The sequence below is a fragment of the Sebastes fasciatus genome, chromosome 17, assembly GCF_043250625.1.
Source record: "Sebastes fasciatus isolate fSebFas1 chromosome 17, fSebFas1.pri, whole genome shotgun sequence".
Lineage (NCBI taxonomy): Eukaryota > Metazoa > Chordata > Actinopteri > Perciformes > Sebastidae > Sebastes > Sebastes fasciatus.
In genome coordinates, this window is record NC_133811.1 from 6,483,913 (window position 1) to 6,508,187 (window position 24,275).

The 24,275-nt window shown below is 39.6% G+C and overlaps 1 protein-coding gene across 3 annotated transcripts in view; it reads right to left on the reverse strand.

The window, feature by feature from the left end:
* The window catches only part of top2b (DNA topoisomerase II beta), a 32,575-nt gene extending 8,990 nt beyond the window's left edge, over window positions 1-23,585 (reverse strand). For 2 of the 3 annotated variants that reach the window (XM_074614423.1, XM_074614422.1), the window contains exons 1-26: window positions 23,074-23,585; window positions 20,010-20,174; window positions 18,871-18,961; window positions 17,074-17,137; window positions 14,874-15,019; window positions 14,686-14,783; window positions 12,455-12,667; window positions 11,201-11,374; window positions 11,012-11,113; window positions 9,842-9,979; window positions 9,607-9,745; window positions 9,007-9,164; window positions 7,485-7,610; window positions 7,285-7,395; window positions 6,368-6,473; window positions 6,154-6,263; window positions 5,735-5,827; window positions 4,997-5,111; window positions 4,675-4,796; window positions 3,876-4,024; window positions 3,518-3,749; window positions 2,574-2,708; window positions 2,231-2,431; window positions 1,530-1,725; window positions 509-600; window positions 84-239 (exon numbers count right to left, since the gene is read on the reverse strand). In XM_074614423.1, the coding sequence (XP_074470524.1) occupies window positions 84-239; window positions 509-600; window positions 1,530-1,725; window positions 2,231-2,431; window positions 2,574-2,708; window positions 3,518-3,749; window positions 3,876-4,024; window positions 4,675-4,796; window positions 4,997-5,111; window positions 5,735-5,827; window positions 6,154-6,263; window positions 6,368-6,473; window positions 7,285-7,395; window positions 7,485-7,610; window positions 9,007-9,164; window positions 9,607-9,745; window positions 9,842-9,979; window positions 11,012-11,113; window positions 11,201-11,374; window positions 12,455-12,667; window positions 14,686-14,783; window positions 14,874-15,019; window positions 17,074-17,137; window positions 18,871-18,961; window positions 20,010-20,174; window positions 23,074-23,115 (3,474 nt within the window). In that variant the 5' untranslated portion in view covers window positions 23,116-23,585. Of the gene's footprint in view, window positions 1-83; window positions 240-508; window positions 601-1,529; window positions 1,726-2,230; window positions 2,432-2,573; window positions 2,709-3,517; window positions 3,750-3,875; window positions 4,025-4,674; window positions 4,797-4,996; window positions 5,112-5,734; window positions 5,828-6,153; window positions 6,264-6,367; window positions 6,474-7,284; window positions 7,396-7,484; window positions 7,611-9,006; window positions 9,165-9,606; window positions 9,746-9,841; window positions 9,980-11,011; window positions 11,114-11,200; window positions 11,375-12,454; window positions 12,668-12,961; window positions 12,988-14,685; window positions 14,784-14,873; window positions 15,020-17,073; window positions 17,138-18,870; window positions 18,962-20,009; window positions 20,175-23,073 lie in introns of those variants that run through there. The other variant, XM_074614424.1, reaches the window with a different exon arrangement.
* Between the last annotated feature and the right edge of the window lie 690 nt (window positions 23,586-24,275).

Genomic DNA, 24,275 nt, shown 5'->3' on the forward strand with positions numbered 1-24,275 from the left:
CAAAATCGAATCGAAAGATACCGAAAGAGTCACACCCCTAAAGTGAATGATGATAAAATAAATAAAACAATGCTTAATAATACCTTGTGGTCCCTCTGTTTGAGCAGCTCATCCACCTTCTCTTTAGTGAGGCACCACAGAGGCATGTTGAGAATGTAGTTGAAGTTGGGCCCCGACGATGAGCCGGAGTCCACCGAGCCGTCGCTTTCGTTCCCGTCGCGGTAATCTTCCTCCTGAGCCTGTTGGAGAAAAAATTGCATACATCTTGTCATACAGCAGAACCTGCTTCTTTCTCCACCTTCTGCCATGATTAATGTGCATTTACTGACATACTGTACATAACGGTGCAAGAACAGCTCCCTCTTGTGTGTGTTATCAGTTACAGCAAAGATGACTAAAAACCTAAACCTGAAGCCATTTGTTTTTATTGCAATACATCATTATTTATATTACTTATTATAGGCCGAGTGCGTTTTACTTGTATGTGTAGAAGTAGAGTTAATAGTACCTTTTCCTGAGACTTGGTCCAGGCAGTCACTGGATCGGACTCGAAGCCCTTCTGGATGAGCATTCGGATCAGTTCACGCTTGGCTTTGTTCTCTGTTCGGATAAAATAAATATGGGTTAGAACAGCGGTTCTCAAACTTTTTACACCACGAACCACCTCAGACAAAATTTGACTCTCCAAGTACCACCATTATGACCAGGGGTGATGGGCAATTATTTTTTCCAGGGGGGCCACATGAGAAACCCAGATTGTTGCCGGGGACCAAATAAATTCTGTCAGACGTAACCTCTATTTAATCACTACATACATTTATAGAAAACATACTGCGCAATTATTTTTCAGCATTTATTACACGGAAAATCACTCAAAACAGCATATTATTAAGAAAATTACATTATATGCAGGAGTTCGTGAACCGTACAGGACTGACTGTTTTGGGTTGTAATGTTTCCATTAACAAAACTTAACCAAACAGAGAATCCCCCAGCATGTCAAAATATAAGAACATACACTGCAAGTCCAAAAAGCCTTATTATATAGGGGCAGGGAGGGAACTGTACACAGTACTGTACTTTGTTATTGTCATCTATAGTGGTTGTTTGCATAAAAACATACAATTCAAATGATTATGATTATTTAAATATTTGCTTTGATTAAAAAAGTCTTGGCAAGCTGCTTGGAGCTAGTATTGTGAAGTTAAACAGGTCATAATTCTCTCTCTATTATCTATTTTATATTGATGTGAAAACATCTCCTAACAACTGGATTTATTGGAGTTTCTTGCAAAAACTACATTTTACGAGATTACATTTGAACACATCATGATAACGTTGTAATTTACTTTCGCCCAATAGTCATTTTTCCTAATCCGACTTTGAACACCTCATAACAATAACTCAATGGCACCTCCATTAACGCTCATATCTCTGGTATTTAGCCAGTCAGGACTGTGCTGCCCATCGTCAGAACAGAATTCAACCATTCCCTGATACACGAGAATCTGAATTTTCAGCAATCTTACCGATTGAAACTTTTCCTTCGATCTTCTCCAGTACAAAGCGAGCCTGGTTGGACAGTTTGGCGGCCTCGGCTCCCAGGCTGCCCAGTAACCAGTCCTTCCTCAGCTTGTAGTAGTGCAGGCGGAGCTCGAAGAACTCTCTGAGGATGTCCTGGACTGAATCGTACCTCTTCAGACAGCCCATGTGGTCAAACAGCACCTGAGGATTAAAAATCAGTTAATGACCATTGTAAGGGGAGACACTACAGGTAAATATGGAAAAAATGTTTAACTAATAGATATCACCATGAAACTTCCCCAGTTGATTACTTATATTAAGGCAATTATTTTTTGTATTGTAAGTTTTCTGAAATTTCTGAGTCTGAGAAAAAACAAATTTTGTCTTACTTACATTAAGACAATTGTTTTTTGTGAAATGTTATGTTTAAATATGCAAATGAGGTATTATCTAATGCCAACTTTTGGTGAATTTAGGAGAAATCGACAGACGCAAATAGGAAAAGTAGTAAAATAAACACCTAAATGTGTTTTTTGGATGTTTCCTTTCCACTAGTCTGAAAGAAGACGGAAGCAAAATAGCCCAAAATTGACCAGTACATTAAAAAAACGATGGACAAACCAGGAAGGCCATGTCATCCGTATTTTCAAGACAGAAGACAGAAAACACTTTCCATGATTTATATCACACTTAAATCACAGTTTACCATGGAGTTGCAGGTCAGGCTGGACTGCAGCTTGAAGACTTTGTGAAGGCCGACGGACTCGGCCTGAGTGAGTTTCTCCTCAGACATGCGAACCACGAACTTCACTGTGGTATCAGTGTGGTATTCCTTATAATCATTGATGAGAGCTGGTGTTTTGTCGGTGCCCTGCAGCATCGGCTCCAGCACAGACTCCTTATACGCCTGCACACAACAGGGAAGAAACAGAGTTGTTGTTACTATGATTAAATATTCCCGTTCTTCATATGGAGACCAATCAACTTCTATCTCAGGTGAAAAAAAAATCAAATATAAGATATCCTTGATAAAAGAAGCTGAATCGTACCTGTGTCCATGTCCGAACAGGAAGCTCTGTGATCTCGATGGTGGTTCTGTCAATGACCGACACCTCTCCACTGACCAGGAACTGGTTCTGACCCAGTTCATGGATCACCCCTTTGAAGTTTTTGTAGCTGGGAAGCTGTTTGGGGAAACAAATTACAGATATACTGAGAGAATGGTCTAATGTTTCATCGTAACAAAGATTTAGTCTGCCGTCTGCTTGAAAATTTATTGTAACGTTAGATCAAGCTGAACGAAGAATAATTCAACAACAATCGTAATGATGGCAGGGAACTTATTTAGGTTTCTGTAGTGAAATGACATCATCATGATCTCATTTCAACTTCATGAATCAGCCATTTTTCGTCCGTAGAGGCGCTTTCAAAGCGAGCAACAGAAATAAAAAGAAACAAAAGTCTGACAAAAATTCAGCTTAAAACGGCGCGCGGTGTGCTGCATTGCTCGCAGCCAGTTAGGACGTGGTGTCATGGACATAATAATCAAAAATACATATTTCAATAATTCTACCTTTTTTGTAGAACGAATATTCAAACGTCCTTTTTGACAGCCCTAGGTGGCTGTAAACAACCTCCAGTGTTGGCTGGTTTATTGACTGATCGATGTCTTTGTGAACTTGTGGAAACAGTTTCCTCGTTTTCATGTCACTTATACTGTCTTCTAATTGGCAATTTTTCATTACCCGTACCCATATTCACCTGTTTGACAGGTTTGTGACCAAGTTTTGTATCAATCCAATAAAATAACTAACATTTCCTACCTGACAAATAAAGGTATACCATTACGTTAACATACAGAAATCCAGTATTGATATAAAGCAGTTCTGCTCATAGGTTTGCAACATTTCCCTCAATGGTCTGACACAACCAGAGATAATGACGATAAAAAACACTTCAGTATAAAAGTGTGAATAAGTCAATGTGAGTTTACCATTGGCAGGGGGTCCTGGTGGTTGAGCATGCGGTTGATGTTGTTGACGATCTCTCGGACGTCGTAGTTGGGGATCTTACACGCCCAGCCTGTTCCGATGCCCTCGGCGCCGTTCACCAGCACCATGGGAATGATGGGAATGTACCACTCAGGCTCCACCTTCTGGTTGTCATCCCACAGGAACTTGAGCAGGTTGGAATCCCCCGACGGGAACAACAGCTTGGCAATTGTACTGTGGGAAAATCAGACCACCATTATGAGACTTGCATATTCAAATTAGTCTCGACTTTGGAGTTTAGAAGATTTCCAATTTGGCATGAACAAAAGAATACAACTATTATATTCGTTGTTGTTTTACCTGAGCATGGTGAAGATGTAACGAGGGCTGGCAGCGTCTTTGCCTCCATTGATGCGAGTACCAAACTGACCCAGTGGCTGCAGGATGTTCGCGTTGTTGCTGCCCACAAAGTTCTGGGCCAAGTTCACGATGGTCATCATGAGAGCTTGCTACAGGGACAAAAGGGAAACGGGTGGTCAGTAACAGTGACTAGAATAGAGAATCACTGAAATACCTCTACACACACTAGCTCACGAAATTAGGTAAAGAAAAACCCCTAAGATTCAGTCATTTGTTCTGATTGTTAATTTGTAATAATTGTGGAGGTCATCGTGATCTTAATCCCTGCAAACCTGCCACATCCGTAATTTGTATTACCTACCATATTTCACCAAACACAGAGGTCGTGATAATATTAGTCCCGTGTGAATCTGCATCTCTTGGGATTTTTTTTTTTTTTTTTTTTCAAGGTTATGTTTTCTCTGCCTCTTCTCCGGTTGGGAATTATGGAGACTGCATCGTCAATTATATTTATTTATATATTTATAAAGTTTTGACAGTATTTTGGATCCAATCTGTAAATCACACAAAGTCCCCTGGTAATACTAGTCCTGTACAAATAAGGCCTTTTTTACAGCGAACATTGTTGTCAGTATCAATGTCTGTCACAAAGCAAACATGACAAGAGAATGAAAAACAACATCAAACTCACTTAAAGCTTCATTATTTTACACTGGATAGAAAACTACTCATCTTCCCCGTTGTTATAGTGACTCAATACACTGTGTCACGTGTCTGGAAGACATTGAGTTGACCGTACCTCTCCGTGATGGTAGGCAGACATCTCAGCCACTGAACCGGCCAGCTGTGCTACCTTCACTTCCCTCTTGTCGTTCCTTTTCAAGCAGGTGAACAGCACCTTCCTCTGGCCTGGCTTTAAACCTGGAAACAACAACCACACATCCCATCATCAATACATCAACAGTCTTCAAGATAGTGATGGTTTCAAACATAATCATTTTACAAAAGAATGACTTTTGGTGTTGGTGGTGGTAATGATTCTTTCACTAAGGAAAGGGGGAAATCCCTACAGACAACGTAGCACAGCAAACAGTTCACAGAGCTGGGGTGAATGTACAAACCGTCAACCAAGGATGGGATGGATCTCTCGTTGTCAGAGTTGGAGAACAGAATCAGCTCTTTGTTGATGAAATCGTTGTAGGAGAGGTGCCTGGCCTGAGTTCCATACAGGTATTGCTGAGAAAACCCAATTAAGATACTAATTAATACACATACTTTAATCAGCGGTATTATACTGTTTCATAAGAGTGGTTTATATATGGAAGCCCATTTATGCCAGTAAAAGAAAAAAAACAAGGTGAAAACTTAGCCTTGTGATGAAAAAAAAGATATAACGACAAACTTTCTCAACATAATGAAGTTTCTCATTACTTTGGGATACAAAGTCATTACCTCAAGTTAAGTCATTGTTTTCTGAAAGCGTCTCATTATTTTGATATAGTGTTATTATTTCAAGGTAAGTCATTATTTCAAGATAAGTTTCTCATTATTTTGAGAAAGTTGCTCACTATAATGACTTACAGGATTTTCTTCATCACATTGACAGAAATGGGCTTGCATAGCTTTAAGATTAGTTTTATTACAATCATCTATAACGATTATTTTTTTTGGATCATTTCCAATTCAAACAGAGATCTGAGAAAAATCACATAAATGATCCAATCCACCACCTAATCACAGAGTTTGTGAAGCTTGGGCCAATGAATCCGCCCCAGAGGGAGCAGCACACAAATAACCAAACACATCTTGACTTTCTTTCTCTCATTACAGTCTACACTTCTTTGAGCAAAGCCACAAACCTCCGGCAGGCCGTGCATCCTCCTCTGGCGTCTGTCTTCCATGAAGTTAGTCAGCCACTCCTTCCTGTCGTCCGTCTTCTTCTTACTGAAGGCCTGGAGTAAAAACGCAGCACGTAAGCCTCCATTTACTACATACCGTCGGTATTATTTTGGGTATGGATCCAAGTCCCAACCGCTCACTCATATCCATACACTTCTATTCTTATGTTTTGATTAGACAGTTTCTGATATAAATAATAATTTTGCCAGTTTTAGACTGTACTTTATCAAGGCATGGCTCTTGTGCAGACACGTGTTTAGACAATATTTAACATTTGAGAACCCTTTTCTGTTAAATGAAAAGGGTAAGGTATCGAAAAAAAGTATTGTTTTGCTACCAAATCTCAGGTACAATATTGGCACTACTAATAAAAACTCACCAGGGTAATGGCAGCGTCGTCCTCTGCACCGCTGTATCTGAATGTGATGCGATGCTTCTCCATGTCAGCAAAGTACTCCTTTGCCTCTTTGCTTGTACTTGTACCCAAACCTGGAAGAGAAAATGTTAGATTTTTTTAAATGAAGATGGAACTTTATACGAACGTTCATTAGCAATGTTTATATTGATATATTTAAATATTTTGAGGATCAAACCTTTGTAGTACTTTATATGCCAGGTTTTATAGTTGTCTGTATTTTTCTTCCACTCATCAAACTCTGGAATGCTGTAGAAGGTCATCTCCTGCTTGCTCTTGGTTGCCTGCAGACAACAAATTAATCAGTGAGGTCCAGCTTTACTAAGTGTTGAGTTTTTATGCAAATTAACCTGTGATGCAAACAAGCCCAATAAAAAGGGCGCTCCACCAATTTAGCATTTCAACTCCTTTAACGTTATCTGAGTCGTGATGGACAGTTTGAAAAGGATCAAAAATCAATGTAGCAGAACCAGAGATATATTTTTTCTTTCCACCCACGCATTCTTCTTTCTTGTCAAAATCTGACACCTACATTACCCAACATTAAATTACAGTTAATCCAATATTAATCATGGTCAAGATTTTGGCTGCCCACAAGTGAATGAACATGATTGACTGCGATATTGGCATTTTTAAAATGCTCCGCTCGTAAAAAACCCAGCTGCACATCAAATCAAACGCTTCTTAAACTAACAGCCAGCCACCAGGGGGCGATAGAGATGTTTTGGCTTCACGTTTGGGGAGCTGTCAGTCTGTGAAAAACTTTCCTTAATGATTGTTACACCTGCAAGTCCCGAGTAGAAGAGTATATACTGTAGAGCAGGCCGGCAAAATGAAAATACACTGAATTCAGATGAAGAATAACCATATTTTGTATTAATGTATGTATGTACCAGAGAATTATTGTGCCTTCACCTACGCTACGCCCACAGAAATACGTCATCATGTTTACTAACAGAAAAAGGGGAGTATTTCCAGCAGTTTAGTGTGGCTTGTTGTCAGGTATATTGATGGTAATGCACGTCTGTGTGTGTGTGTGTGTGTGTGTGTGTGTGTGTGTGTGTGTGTGTGTGTGTGTGTGTGTGTCTCTCTTACTTTGACGATGGGTGTGATAAACTCCTCCAGGAATGTGTGTTTCAGTAGGGACGGCCAGTTGTGGTGGAAGAAGTTGATGAGCAGACCTTTGATATGGGAGCCGTCTTGATCCTAAGACAAAATGAAAAAATGTTACAACTGCTGGTTGAGCGGCTGTTGATTATACTGAATCTGTGTGAGCGTCCGTGAGGGCAGGTCACCTGATCGGTCATGATCATGATCCTGCCGTAGCGCAGAGTCCTCAGTGACTCGGGGTCGTCGTAGCTCTTCTTGTACTGGAGGCCAACGATTTTGATGATATTGTTGATCTCAGCATTTTCCATGATCTGATGAAAAAAAATAAAAAAGGTAATGTCAGATGCAAGGCAGAACATAATAAAGCTCCTATAATTGTATATTCATTTTGAATCAGTTGATTAAAGCAGATTATTCCCACTGAAAATAAATTCCAGTCTACACAGATTTTGGCTACTTTCGGCTCACTGCGGCAAAACCAAAACAATGCTGGCTCATGTAAACTGTGGGCAGATGCCTCCAGCAAAGCAGCTGACAGACTAATTGTACATAACCCGCTTGGCAAGACATGAGAGTTTTAGTAGACGTGCCAGGCTCTTTGCTTTTCTTTCCCGCGCTCTGTTATGTCAGATCCTGTTCCTCAACAATATGGTTCTTTGAAAGTAATGTTTTGATCTACTGAATGGGAGAGTCGTGGAAGATGTATAACTTCATCTTAGCTTTCATGACAGCACCCGTAAATGTATTTAGCGGTGCATGTCGGGGCATCACGACCCACATCGAACCACACTGAGGCCTAATGATCTCTAAATAACATCATAGATCCCCAATATGTACAACAGTTTGGCGATGGACAGAGTCAGGCATTCAGGGTTTTGTACTAGGGTTGGGCAATTGGCCAAATATATTGGCTACCGGTGATTGGCTGAGTACATCACAGGTTGTGTTTTTGGGGGATTTTTGTCACTTAATTTATCTAATTTAATGGTCTGCCTCCGAAGAACGAGTGAGATCCGCTGCTCAGTGGGCAGAGAGAGAGACAGCGAGGGAAAAACAGCGTGTAGAGCCGGCATATTTCAAATTTAACTCTGTGACTTAAGGGGTTTATTTCGACCAAAACAGAGTTGGTGATTGTTGGAACAGTTCAAAGACGTAACAAAGATGGTTTTGGCGAGTTTTATTTTGTTTCTGCTGAGTTTGAATGAAGTGTGTTTTAGACGATGAGTTAATGTCTTACTTTGGTGAAAGAGAGAAACTTGGAATTCAGAAGGTGTACGGTTGTATTTTTCTGTTTAAGAAGGAGAATAGGTTCACTGCGTTCTGGGAACATAGCGATCCCGCCACTTGAACACGAACACAAATCTCCCAGCTAAGGGGGCAGCCCTTCATTATACTCTAGTTCTTGTTAAGACTGGGTCACATAAGTGCGTGATGTAATGTTTGAAGCTGTTCTTATATGGTAGCTTACAGCAACTTTCCTGTTAAACCTATCTGTGCCTCCTTTTGGTGAGCTTTAACTTGTGACTTTGCTCCTCTTTACCGGTGCACTTTATCAGTGTTTAACATGTGCTGTCATGGTATTTGATAACATTTCTCTTCACAAGCCAAATCATTTGTGGGTCATATTCCTCCAGAGTGATCAATGGTGTTTCTTTTAATTTCCTACGTTCCCTAACAACATCATTTCACAATTATCCAGTGTCATACCTGCTTGTGCGTCGCCTCTCGCACGTTCAGAATCTTTCCTCTCAACGGGAACACTCCGTAGCGATCGCGCCCGATGACTCCCAGTCCAGAGACGGCCAGTGACTTGGCCGAGTCTCCCTCAGTGAGGATGAGCGTGCATTCCGCGGAGTGTTTGCCACCTACAACGTGGATGTGGAAAAGATGAATGATGTAATTACTGTGCATCATTGTATTGTTTTCTCAAGCTCCTCAACCATAAGGCTTATGGATATATCTGGTCTCTTTTGAAAGGTAAGAAGCTAAGGAATATGAATCAATTGTAAGTAAACTAAACTATATTATCAATCCAGAGAAGTTGGAGGGAAAATAAAATTTATATCCTCACCTAGTATAAAATCTTAATTTCAAAAGGCAATATCACCATTATAACAAAGATCCCATAGATAATGAATGTATTCCAACACTCTTTACTACAACTGGGACTGTAAATCTGATGAAAATACACCATTTATGATACAACTGATAAAGAAAGCAACAACCACAGCTCTGCCATCAGTGGTGTGGACGTTCAAAGCAACACATTCTTCTTCACATTAATAAATAATCACGCTGTTAACACACCGGCATCGTTGGCGTCGTCCAGCTTGGGGATGCCTTTGATCTTGCTGTACTTCACAGATGAGCACTTCTTATTCAGCTGCGTCTGAGCTTTGAACTTCACCCAGTTGAGAATACTCTCAACGATCCCACAGTTGGTTGCCTGTGGGTGACAAAGGACACACAATCCTGTCATGACTGACGCCCAAATATTTTACATGAGAAACTTAAAAACAGAGCGAATGAGACGTGTCCTTACAGCCCTGATGAACTTTTCCGACAGAGGACACTTGGACCCGAAGCTCTTGGTCTGGAGTGTCATGTTCTCTTTGGTCTGGGAGTCAAAGGTGGGATTCTCGATCAGTGCGTTCACAAACACCCAGATGTGGTTCTTCACCTGAAGCACAAATGAGAGGAATCAGTTTTCAAGACACGTCTGAAATTAAACTACCGCAGTCGATAGTTAACACTTTAAAAACAGACCTCTCGTGGGAGATCGTTGTTTGCATAATCCTGTTTAAAATTGAGCTCAAATAAAAAACATAAAGGCTAGAGCATTTATTATTTTTGCAGCAGAGCGCTAAGGCTTCTGTCTTTCGTGTCATCACGTTGAACGCTCGTGATGGCGTCGTTACATTGCGTGCGGAACGTAGCAAATCTATCAAAGCGCCTTTGCACATGATTTGCTCATAAAAATGAGCATATCTCAAAAACTATTAAGTGTGCATAGTTGAAATAACTTATGGAGTTAGTCCCCCCGATCAGACAGAGCGTGTTTTAGCAGCCTGGGCTTTTTGTAATTGTTTTCAATGAGACTGAAGCATTTGGCGTGCTGCATTTGAGTTGCTGAGCACCTTGCATCCGCTGAACGCCCTGAGTTGAAAAACACCTGGAGCTTTACGACTTTACCAACCATTGTTATCATGATCTGAACAGAAAACAGCAAGAGGCAGATTGGTGCGGCACTTGAGATTTCGGGTAAGTTGTTTTCATTCATTTAAACTGTACTATTAACTATTTGGGTTGTCTACAGTTCATGGTTTGTAATAAGGTAAAGTTAGCACTCATTCGGCGGTTGCCTTGCAACATATAAAATAAAGAGACAATCAGTCTGATAAGGGCCGTAGGAAATATTTTGTTCATGTTTCTACATTTAGAAATATTTTGGATCAATATATTTTGTGTTTATTTAGCAACATTTTATGAAAAAAAAGTTAAAAAAAACTTTTTAATTTGACACAATTACAATACTTTGCTTACTTAACCTTTTAGCTTAGGTTGTACAGATTTTAGTGATATGAAGTATTTGAAGATATTCCAAGAAATAACATCACAATAAGCAAAAATACCAATGTAGGCACTGGCAGACCATTTCTATTGCAGAGTTCAAAGGGTTAAAAATGTTGCATAAAATCAGTCCTAACCCTACCTGGAAGGGTTTGACGGTCACTCCCGCCTTGTTCTTCTTCTTCACCACTTCAATAAGTTTGGACACTATCTGGTCCACCACGTAGTCAACGTGTCTTCCGCCCTGAAACACAAAAACCCTCCGTGTTAGAAACACATATTCTACTCTTTACTTCCATGTTTACTTCTACCACTGTTGGTATTCAGATACCTTGGTAGTGGCGATGCTGTTGACGAAGCCGATTTGTTGGAACCCCTTCTCGCTGAGCGTGAGGCAAACCTCCCAACGATCATTCACAGTCTCATTCACCACCTTCAGAGCGACACCCGTCTCGTCCACTTTGTCCTTCACATACATATCCACGTAGCTGCGGAAGCCAGTGATCTTTAGGGACAGAAAGGAAACTAATTTTTATCTGTTTAGCACCATTTTAAAATAAAAATTAAAACCACGGAACCCCCACAAAGGGCCGTGTCTGATGGTGTGATGTCACTTTGGCCTTGCGGACACTCGCCACCATCGCAGATGCGGAAAGCATAGATCAAGCATTAGTTGACTAATCGGTCGTTTTGGTTTTAGTCGACTAAGACTTCTTTAGTCGATCAGTCATTTTTTAATGCTTTTTTCATGCTGAATAACTTGATTCAAAGAAACTTATGAGCACATCTCTGGCAAACACAAGATTTAAAGTTGTGCTTTTGTGTGATTCTTTTGAGGAGAAGCTCAGTTTTACAGATCTGTCGATTAAATCAACTAATCGATTAGTCGACAAAATTGTATGCGTGTTAATCAACTAAGAATTTCTTTGGTCAAGGACAGCCCTAGTTGGAATTCCCATATTAGTTAACCCTCGACACAAACTTTAAAGCTAGTACAGTCGGGGATGTCACCGATACTTTGATAACAAGTCAATGCCAATATTCTGAAAACATGATGGTACTCGTATTTCTACAGTACAGCCGGTACCGGGGATCAGGGCTCAAGACTAACTAAAAATGTCCCTGATAATGCTACATTGTGAACAACAAATCTGTGTTGAAATCGGCAGGAGAGCTAGTTAACATTTGCTGTTAGCAGCCGGTGGGCAGCACAGCACTGCTTGACTAAATATCAGAGCTACAGTAACAGCTAAAGTGGAAGGTTGCAGTGATTTAAATTATGGTGCATTCAAGCGCTTCAGTAAAAATGAGTATTGGGTGAATGCAAATTAATATGTTATCATGATGTGTTCAAATGTAATCTTGTAAAATGTTGTTTTTGGCAAGAAACTTGAGGCAGATCATCAGGGATTAATAATAAATTCCCGATGGGACATAGATGGGATTTATTGTTTTGTTTTTTACCGTGTTATTGAATTGGGTATCGAGAATCGTGGAATGTCATTGGTATTGGTATCGACTACTAAACATCCTGTAATGTGACAGTACAACAAAGAAAAAATTGCGTAATGAGATGGCGACTTACGGGTAATTTTTTCCCGTTCAGCGTGACTTTAACCCCCCTGCAGGAACCGGCTATATCATATGCTCTGCGGGTAAGAAGTGCTACAATGTCCTTGTCCAGTTTCTCCATCTGGAACTTGGACAGGTCCGGCTGGAACGTCACGCAGGTGAAATCTTCCCCGTCAAAGAACTTGATCTTGGGGTCAGCAGTCTTGCTCATGTTGTTCTGCCACGTCTGAGGACGGTAAAAAAAACAAACATGGTAGCATACACATACACACATACAGGCCATTGCCTAACAAGTCGTCAGATCCACTTCTACATTATTTTATTACATAAAAATGTAATAACCTATCTTCTATACAGGGGTAATGCATGATCCTCTTAAACTCAGACTACCCTTACTGTATCGGGTGCATTTAGTTCCTCTCCCAAACAACCGTGATATGAAACACCCGGTGACTAACAATTGTACCCGTACAACCCTCGAGGGTGCAACCACGAAAGGTGATAATATACACAACCTTACCTCCGATATGACCACGTGTCAAAACCCTATAAAACAGCAATTCATTCATTCATTCAAAGATCACATGGCACTGGTGAAGATTTTATACTCATATTTACATTACTGTCGGTAAATACACAAGACTATCACCTTGGGGTGACTATAACTACAGTTGTAGTAGATAGAGTTGTGTTGGTTTCCAGTTTTGCGGGTCCGGTCCGCTGTAGGAGCTAAAATCGGTTTGATTTTAGGCATACCAGCTGAACCAACACCGACAAGTTCTGGCAAATTAAAGAACAACCTGTGCAGATGGCGTCATAGTGCTAAATCCAGCCTGTATTGCATTAGTAATAAGCAATATTACAACGTGATTGACATAATGATTGTTTATAAACGGACTAACCGAGCCGCTAGTGTCTCAACGGCCGTGCACAATTTACTGCCGAGCCGAGGCTGGCAACATGAACATCAGATTTCAATAGAGGTGGGGGGGAAGAGGCACATGGTGCAAGTTGTGTTTGTTTACACTGTTTTTGGGGTGAAGCGACGAGGCATGGTAGAGTTAGGCTGCATTCACACTAAATCAGGCATTGTGGCGATGTGGGTGGGCCACTTGTTAATGACCCATAACGCCAAGCGACTAAAATGTCAACTTATGTCTTTTCTTCCCTCATGTTTTGGTTGTACTGCTATGGATCGCCAATTACGTGATTGGCCAGCGCAGCGCGACATCGGGTTACATTTCTCCAAAAGTTGATTCCGTTTCCATTTTCGGTGGGGTTTTTTTCAGCTTCCCGTGCGGTCCCCACTGCCGCAGCTTAAACGCACTACCCACATTCAAAAGAAGGCATTTTCGCCACAACGCCACTTTTGATGTGAATACAACCTTAGTCTCAAAGAAAAATAAAACTGCACCAATATCGCAACATTTTGGATTTGAAGCTGACGAAAGAAGTGAGTCAAAAAACATAGATTAGTAGAGTTCGGTCCATTTCCGGTTTTGCCGGTCAGGTCCGGTGTACAAGCTTACACCGGTATGATTTTTCGCAAACGGGCTGAACCGGCATTTGTCATCATGACGCATTCTAGTATATAAAAAGTAGCTTACATCATGACCTTTAAGGTGGACCAGCAGCAGATGAGGCAACGTGTAAACGCCGGTGACGCTTCACTCCCTGCTTCTTTGGTGTTTATTGGCGGTTGGCAAACCAGCTTAACATTACCACCACCAAGTGGACTGGAATCTCACTCCTCAGTCTCATTATGTTCTACTCAGGTGTCAAGGAGTTAAGTGCGACCCCTAGTGGTAAAATTCAGTATACCGGTCTGGTCCGGTGTTTGGCTTAATATCAAACCAGTTTGATTTTTTCAAAACCGGCCCAACCCTAGTAGTAGAGCACATTAGCAGCTTCTGCAGCTTGTAAAGCACAACTATGTACGTATTTACAGCACAAAGCAGGAAATATGCCGTTATTATTGCAGAAACAAAGCATTCGTTTTTATGGGGAGGGAGACGATGAAAACATATTGATTACAGCCGATTAGTTTATCTTTTTGTATATAGTAAAAAAGATAACTTTTGACCAAAGACAAAAACATCCTCTTTGTGACAAGCAAAGGGAATTGTACGTAGTCTTAATTTAAATCAATACCGACCAACAGTCGACCCAGGTACAGTATAATCTGTTTGGTGGTGTCACTATATCAAACTATCAAAGCATACTTAACAGAAGAGACCTCCTCACCTGTTTGAAACTGTGTCTGTACTCCTTGCAGGCGGTTTCTACTGTGAACTTGGTACTGAAGATGTTGCAGAGTTTAGCACCGTACCCGTTCCTTCCACCTGCGGCCAAACAAACAATTAGCAATATTCACCTTCCTGAACCGACTTCAATAAACCACCGATACAGATGTTAAAGATGTCTCCTCTCACCTGTGACCTTTTTCTCCTCATCATCGTAGTTGCTGGAGGTGAGCAGGTGGCCGAAAATGAGAGCCGGGACGTACATCTTCTCGTCCTTGTGCTCCACCACAGGAATTCCTTTACCGTTGTTCCAGATAGAGATGGTGTTGGACTCACTGGTGGAGGCAGAATTAAGGGCAGGGATGAGTTACAGAGGTCATAGAACATGGACAAAGACAATCTGAAATATATTCATGTGTAGGACCAGGTATTGAACCTTAAAATAATTTTTGGGTACCCACCCAAATGTGTCTTGGCCAGATCAAAAAGTACTGAAACCTGGCATCAAATATCTGGTCAGATTCTTGTTTTTTTGGGGGATTCTTAGATTAAAGAATTTCTGATTTATTATATTAATTCTGCAAATTTCAGACTGTATTTCATTTAGGCAAAGTTCTTGTATGGCTATAAAGACAAAATTAACACTGATACAATTGAGAAGTTTGGATTATTTTGGTAAATGGAAAGAAGGGTTTTGTAAAAAAAAACATTTTCCATCACCTCAATTTTGTTATTAGTACCAAAACTCAGGTTTTATTTTGGCTCTGGTATCAGAAAATGTATAGTAAATTGGCTAATTAATAAAAATTGGTAATTGGTTCTGGTGACAGTCTACAGTATTTATTGCAGCAGTAGTTATTCTATTTTTGTCCGCTTTCATCCTTTTATTCAAGGTGTTTGGGAGGTTGCGCTCCTGCCATTACTAAGCAACCAAAATCTGCGCGCTGCGTTGACGATGATGAAGTTGTGGTAATTTAGCAGTAAAAGCCTCGCTGACTAAACTAAACTAAGTCAAAAGATAAATGGATTTCCAACACCACGAATCCCTCGCAGTAACATTACTGATTGATTTCTCTGGGTCAATTTGGCTCATCTTTCAACCGGATGTTGTGACGTCCTCGGACAGAAAGGGTGAAGCGAGTAAAACAGTCTGTGGGACAGGTGACCATAAAGCTCTGGGTGGCCCCGCACTAAAATTATGAACTTCTCCTCCATATATTTATCGTAGAATGATATTTATGGAAGAAAGAAAAGATATCTTCCGGCTGTGATTGGTTGTTCCTTGTCACATGGCATGCGGCATGTTAACGGCCCCTTAAACCATCTCTGAACCACTGGCAAGACTGTGATCAGTGAAGGTGGGATATTCAGGGGGATTGAAGTCTGTTACTGCTTTCAATGTCTGCTGGTAAAAAATACACTTCAGGCTATGAGCCATTACGCAGACAGTATACACGTTAAAACGAGAGTTAGTATGCCACTAGGGTCCTTGGAATTCTGGATGACCGACAGATGTTTTATCTGGGCATTAACACAACTAAAGCGTGCGTCCACTTTAGACCGGAGGAAAGATAGATAGAGGGACACTGGAGCAGTTATCTGTGTCTGGGTGTAAATGTATTTTGGAATATGTGATGGGGTTGTGTTCCAGCGAATACAGGGTGTAAACTAATCTAAGCAGCATATCTATCCATCTCATCTCTGATATGATGCGGTTAAGTTTGTGGTGGCTCTAAATAATGACACCAGTGCTTAATAAGCTCACCCACAAACAGGCAGACAGGAGCATTAACATCTTTATAAACCCACATTAGCGGCAGAGACCGGAGTGCGGCAGGGCTAATGGTATCATTTATACAGCGGGGGACATTAGAGCGAGCAGCAGCAGCTCGGCTGAAGGACGCGCTGCTGTTTAAGCAGTCAGATGTTGATGCAGTTGGCAGGCTGGAGGTGAACCGCATATAAAACAAGAGCTCAGTGCATTTCAGCACAGGCTCATTATACTGTAGCTTCGCCTGGATCCATGTTTTAAAACCTCATCCATCTACTGCATGTAGTCACCAGGCCCTGGTTATATCCGCAGCATAATAACAACCAGGCAGGGACCGGCTTCCAGGCAGACTATCACCATTACAACTTACTGATAAAGAAAACAAGATCAAAGTCTCTGAGAAAAGAGTCTGCGCCCACCATTTTTTAAACATATACAGAACTCATAATAGTCACAAATATAGTTACATGACGTTTTGTTGAAAAGCTGATCATGGGACAAGAAATAAATCATCAACTTTTACTCAAAAACCAACATGTGGAGGTGTTATACAGCATCTAGTCAAAAGGTACACACTCTACTCTTTTTGGTAATTATATTAGGAAACATTGTACTCACGGATCGATGGTGATCTTGATGCCAGTCATGCCCTTGTCCCTTTGTTTGTTGTCTGCTGCATTGACTGTCAAGGAAAAAATAAAAAAAATAAACCATTATACACACAGAAGTGTATATATATAAAAAATTACTTGGCGTGCAACTAATGATTATTTTCATCATCAGTTAATCTGACGATTGTCATTTAGATCAACTGCTTAGTAAAAGGTCAGCAAACTTGAACCAGAAAATGTTTTATTAATTGATTAGTTGAAAATCGAATCAACATGTTAATCGATGTTTAACCCATTTGTGCCCAAAGACTATATCTATAGTATGACAAGAGGAAAATGCCCCAACATTTGTTGTGGTTGGACTAAACAAAAGACATTGTGTTTATTAAATGTTTTCTATATTATGGTTTTTACACTGCATATGTGTTCATATCTTTGATATTCAACTTGCTAGGAGCGCATAGATACCAAATACTTGATTGTGCTCCTTGTAGTTTCTGAGATACAGATCATTTTTTAATCACACTATATTAAGTCTTTGGCCTAATGGGACAATTGTTGTTGTTTTTTGTAAAAAAAGGGAAGTAAATACCCTAGAATAAGCAGTAAAATGTAGGGATTTTTTTATTATTTTCAGTACACACATGCTCTTATCTATATATTCCATATAAATAAAGCTGTACAGAACTATTATTAGTCATACAGCAGGTGAAAACATTCGCTTGAGGAGCCGTTCTTAGTTAGATTCAATGTAATGCAGTTTGAGGAAGTATGTCGGTTTGCGTCTGTTAACCACCAATCTTGCACTGGGGACGTTGTAACAGGAAGGAAACGGTAACACATATACATATATATATATATATACATATATATATATATATATATATATATAGTCTGGGAGGTTTTATACCTAATTTATATGGACAGACATGATGAAGGAAATATTTGCGATGGCAAATAATCACCTTTTCACTGCAAACGTGATCATATCTGAATGAAATTAAAGTACACTATGGATATTAAAGCAATTGAATAAGAATCATGTACTCCACTTGGTTCACTTCAGTGATGAAAACATTATAATTTCACACATAAGGAAAGTGCTGAGGGTGATTCTGTCTTAAATATCCACTACTGGCCTGTTCCTTTTGTGTATTTGACACAGTTCACAGCAGTAACACCCAGACAATGAAACTGGCATTAATCAAACAACCTTTAGAAACACAAAGGCAAAGAGGGCATGGGTGTGCAGAGATGAGAGGAATCATCAACAACACTCCCGTGCTGTGAGCACAGTATGATGAGCAGCATCATTTAAAAACTGATTACACTTCACTAGAAGAGGCATCATTACTCCCACATTAAAAACTAACATGTAACAGACAGACTGTACGACAGTTTGCTTTATTTAGCTGAGGAAAAAGCTGACTGAGCACGCTTGCACTTTACCAGGTGAAATATATATAAGACTGCATCATTGACCGTGAGCCACCACAAACACTGAGATGATTCTCTCAGTCAACTTGTCATTTTTCACAAAATGTCCATTCAGGCTGCAAACAGGACACACAGAGATCAGCTCACAGTAGGAAACTAATCTCCACATACAGTCCTAGAGCAATGCTGCTGGGCTGAGCAGAGCCAACAGCAGACTCAGTGAATGACAGCTGACATATTTATAGCGATAATAAGCCTTCAATATATCCCAGTTATAGAGGGACAATCTCTAGTGACAAATTAACCTTTATATTAACGGTGCAGATTAGAGCGCCAAATGTAAGACGAACAGTTTGGATTCACTCACCGAGAATTTCGTCAAAGATTTTGTACAGTCCAGGAACGTAGGTGATTTCCCTCTGGTTCATTCCGATTTCTTCATCAAACACCCACATTTGCTGAAAAGAAAAAGATAATTTTAAGTTCAAGGTGGAAAACGACGTTGTTAGCAGTGACCATAAAACAATTCTGCTGTCAGGACAACAAAGCTAAGAGTATGCAACTTATCTCTAGTTGTCTAATTTCCACATCAGAACCAAATCTAGGATCAAAAGTGCATCTTTTTAGTTACTGAGAGGCCTTTTACTGTGACCAGTCCATGGCACACCTGTGTAATAATCATGCTATTTTAAATCAGCATCTTGATATGTAACACCGGTCAGGTGGATGGGTTGTCTCGGCAAAGGAGAAGTGCTCACTAACATGGGTTCTTAACAAATTTGTGACCAAAAATTTGAGAGAAATAATCCTTTTGTGTTGCATAGAAAAAGTCTTAGATCTTTTATTTTCAACTCATTAGAAATAGGAGCAAAAAACAAGAGTGTTGCGTTTATATTTTTGTTCAGTGTATAATTTAAAATGTATTTTATAAATGTGTCTTTGATTGTCATTTTACAGAACACTGTGTGTGGCCTGCGAAAATCAGTGAAAACAACCTAAAAACAATTTTACCCATCTCACAACATATGTGCGCACATTCTCACCGTATATTCTTCCATCATAAATATCAGTTTATGTGTGGGAAACGGCGTACGTATGTTTTTGGTGCGTACATATTGCTTATACAGCTGGCTCCTGGCCTTCTAAAACACATTTGCTTTACCCTGTTTGGGTTTAAATTATTATAACTGGATATGTAGTTTCTGATCATATTCCAATGCGTTAATATTATTACTTTACTATCTGTCTGTTTTCAATGACACACTATAAGTGCAAACAGGGAGTCTCCCAAAAGCGGTGGGAATAGCTGATTGATCACACCTGAGCTGTGCTGAAAATGTTACTACAATGTTATTGAGTCCTCAGTAGGCAGATTACCAGAGCATCTTTTACAGAGAAATCCTCGCTAATATGTAAAATTAGCAATATTTATGAACAACAGTGCATGTCTGAAAGCAGCTCATCAGTTTGATGTGAACAATGGAAGGCAGTTTGCTCTCGACTCACCTGGGTGATGGGCTCCACGGTGCCGATGTACGTGTCTGGACGGAGAAGGATGTGCTCTAGCTGGGTCTTCTTCTGGTACACTCTCTCCACAGACAGCTTGGAGCTCGCCTTGTCTTTCTTGGCCCCTTCCATCTTGCCGGTATCACCTCGGCCATTCGCAGCCTCCTGTTTTGGCACAATTGGTTTTGTTATTAATACACACATAACTATGTAAAAAACAAAGCAAAAACAGGACCTACAGGAAAATGACTCTGCTGTGCTATTGACAGCAGATTATGAGTGCCCACCACCACCCTATGGAGAACACCGGAGACCTCTCTGTGATTTTGTTGACACATAATCAACAGAAGCGAACTACTGGTTATTATTCTGTTATTGGAAGCCTCATGTTGTGTTTATACTGAAGTGAGCTTTTTTTTTATCTCTCTATTCCAAACTACAGAAATATTTGGGAAAGTTATGTATCAAGTTCTAAGTATTGATGAGCATACGATGTGAGATAATATTAATGAATATTATTCCCAATTAATTAGAATAATCAGAAATAAAATGGATATCCTTGCATTCAACATTTAATATGCAAGACAAAAAAGAAACCCAGTTTAGTTATGAGTTTAACATGCATCACAAATTGCACCACAAATGTATTTTGAACTTTTATTTTAACCGAGGTAATCAGGGTAAAATTTTCCAGAATACCAATGCTTAACAATGCATGACAATCCTGAGGTTTCTTCCATTTCTTTCCCTGTTAAAAGTTTTTTTTTTAGTCAAGTTTCTCCTCATCCAATGAGAGGGTCGTACTGTAAAAGGACAGAGGGTGTTGTATCCGGTACAGATTGTAAAGCCCCCTGAGGCAAATTTGTGAATTGTGATATTGGGCTATACAAATAAAATTGACTTGACTTGAAATCCACAATTTTTCTTCAAAGTTTGCAATCCTTAACCCTCATATTACACAGCAAAAAGTAGTAAGTTTAAAATTACTGTACCTACACTATACTAAGGTATACAGAATATAACCTGTGACAACAGTCTTGTGATAATGGGGGTGATGCAGGTTTAACACATGTTCAGTAAACCCGCATCACACACATGTCTGCTGTATGAGCGCCTCCTTTAACTATCTCTGTATTGTAAGAAGCTAATTACCTGCAGTTTGGACTTAACAGTATTGTTACAGTCACCTTGATTAAAGGCAAATAAACAATAGAAGCTTGTCAAACCCCACTTCTGGGTCCATGTTTTTAGTGTTCATGTTAATGAAGGTGCTGGTTAAAGGAGACAATGCTGAGTAAATACTGTGTAATCAAAAACAGATACACCCAAGCAAAATAATGTGGTATTCAAAGCCACGCTAATACTGTAACAAATTGTAAAATGCAACCCCAGAACAGACACAATCTGTCTCTGAAGATGCCTGTGAGTGAATGAGTGTGAGTGTGGGGGTCGGGGGAATCTGGGTCACCATACGGGTTACTTCTGTTAACCCGACGCCATTGAAAAATCATGCTCACTACGAGCAATAGTACACATCTTCCAAAGCGTACCATAAGTTCAACAAGTTCAGCTAAACACTAAGTAGTAAATTCAAAGTGACTTACTAACCAACAGTGACTAACTGCTCCTCACTGGGAACTTTACAAAACCAGTGATTAACTTTAAATGAGATGGGAGACTTAGTTCATTCATTGTATTTATACTGTAATACACAGTGGTGGGAAGTACTGTACTTAAGTACAATTTGAGGTATTTGTACTTCACTTAAGTATTTCCATTTTATGCTATTCTATACTTCTACTGCACTACATCTCAGAGGGAATTAATGTACTTTTCACTCCACTACATTTATTTGATAACTTTAGTTACTTTGCAGATTCAAATATATATAACTCAACTAATATGATATATTATAGTTTAAGCTACCCAGCAGTGTATAAAGCAAATACAATTAGCCTCATCTTTACCAGCTGTAACTTTAAAGTGATGAACACATTAATGCATCAATAATTATAATTCATTGATATACTTAAGTACTATTTATTATTATAATATTATATCAATTCATTATAAGTATTGATCTACTCCACTACATCTTCCAGCATTTTGAATGCAGGACATTTACTTGCAACAGAGTATTTTTTACATTGTATTAATGTGTATTTAACATTTACTTACGAATGAACAAGGCAACTTTGAAGTGTTGGCACATAAGTCCATAGATGACATCCTCTAAATAAAGACAAATCAAACTAAACGAAGATAACTAGATGTAGTGGAGTAGAAGTATCAAATAGCATTAAATGGAAACACTTAAGTGAAGTACAAGTAAAAACTCAAATTGTACTTAAGTTCTATTTATTATTATAATATTATATCAATGAATTATAATTATTGATAACTTTAGTTACTTTGCGAATTCAAATATATACTGTATAACTCAAATATTAATATTGTGAATTTCTTCATAATGAATAATACTTTCTGTACTTTAGGTATATGTGATGCTAATACTTGAGTAAGATCTTGAATGCAGGACATTTACTTGCAACAGAGTATTTGTTACATTGTATTAAAGTAATAAACAATGCACACACGAGGAAGTGAAGTTTTAATGTGTATTTAACATTTACTTACGAATGAACAAGGCAACTTTGAAGCCTTTTGTTTAGTTTGATTTGTCTTTCTGTAGAGGACTATAACTATATGGACTCTCTGGTCCGTTATAGTACTTCCTACTACTCCTCATCTTGGGACAAGATGTTATGATCTCTGTGCCTTGCAGCTGTTGTTGTTATCTTTGTTAAAACCGGTCCTGCATCAGGGTAAAAGGCCTTTGAAAGCCGGTCCGGATCACAGCTGGCTGGTCTTTAACAGGCGTGTTGTGGATAGCAGAGAGGACACTGTGTTACAGCGCTGGGGGGTTTAAATGCGAGCTAAAGATAACGCTTTAACTACCTGGTGCACTGTGATCATGTGAACATAACACTTTCAGGTAATAAAAAAGCATAATTTAGATTATAAAACTGTAATTGAGTTAGTTGTGAGATGAACTAGAGCTCACCATCCACGCCAGCCCTCCGCTTCCTGCTGCTCCGTTGGACATCTTCCTTTGTGATCCTCTTCTGTTTAATGATGCTGCTGCTCGCAAAATGTCTTCAGTCCCGGTGAGTTTAAATGTCCGCCAGCATAACAGATGTCTCAGTAGCTGAATGGTGCCCGGACCTGTTTATCTTCCATGATCTGTCTCCGTCTGCATTAAAGATAATCCTTCAGAACAAGCAGAGAGGAGGAGGAGTGTGTCGCGGCTATTGTTAAACTCGACCAGCGGAGGCAGAGTGAGGCCTGAGCTTAACAAAGATGCTAACCCGGCTAACTTAATAAATACGGTACAAAAACACACGGATTCAATAGGTTTACAACTTCACGTGAAAAGTCAACAGAATAAAATAGGAGTTTAACTGAAATGCTCCGAAAACGACACACTTAAATACATTTCATTTAGAAATAAAAGCGGAGTGTTAAGCTAGCAGCAGTAGCAACCAGCTGTCCGGCTCCGCCATCTGCAAGATAGTAGGGATGTGTCGTCACGGACGAGTAGGTTCAAAGAGCCGGCTCCCGTCCGAGAGCTGTTTTTTTTCTTTCTTTAATTAATTCAAGGCAGAATGATAGGATGATCTTCTCCCTATGGAAATTGTTATTGGACTTTAATAGTTGTAACCCAAAGAAGACATTCCACAAATGTGTACCATGATCTTCAAATATTTCAATATCCACAAACATGTATTTTTGTATTTGTGTTGTGTAAAGTCACATCCACAAAAATACAGGGTGATTTGCAAATACACATAACTTACTCTGTAAATACGTATTTTAAAGTTTACATGTAGAGTCATAAACACGCATTTGTGCATCTATTTCTTCTGTGGGTTACAACTAATAAAGTCCAATAAAAACTTCCATAGTGGAGGAGAGCAAGAGAGTGCAGTGTGCGAATAGCAGACAAGATGAGTGACAGTCGGAAACGAAACAGCATGTGAAATTATGGTATTCTGGAAATTACAAGGTTTAGTATCATTAAATTGAATAATTTAAGTGATATATGTGCACACATAATAATCAAGGTCAAAACTGAGCTACATTTGGCTGAACTATAAAAGGCAGAAGTTTTAAAACGAAGAGCCGTTTGGGAGCTGAAAGAGCCGGCTCTTCTTTGGTGAGCTGAGCCAAATGATCTGGCTCACTAAAAAGAGACGAAATTCCCAT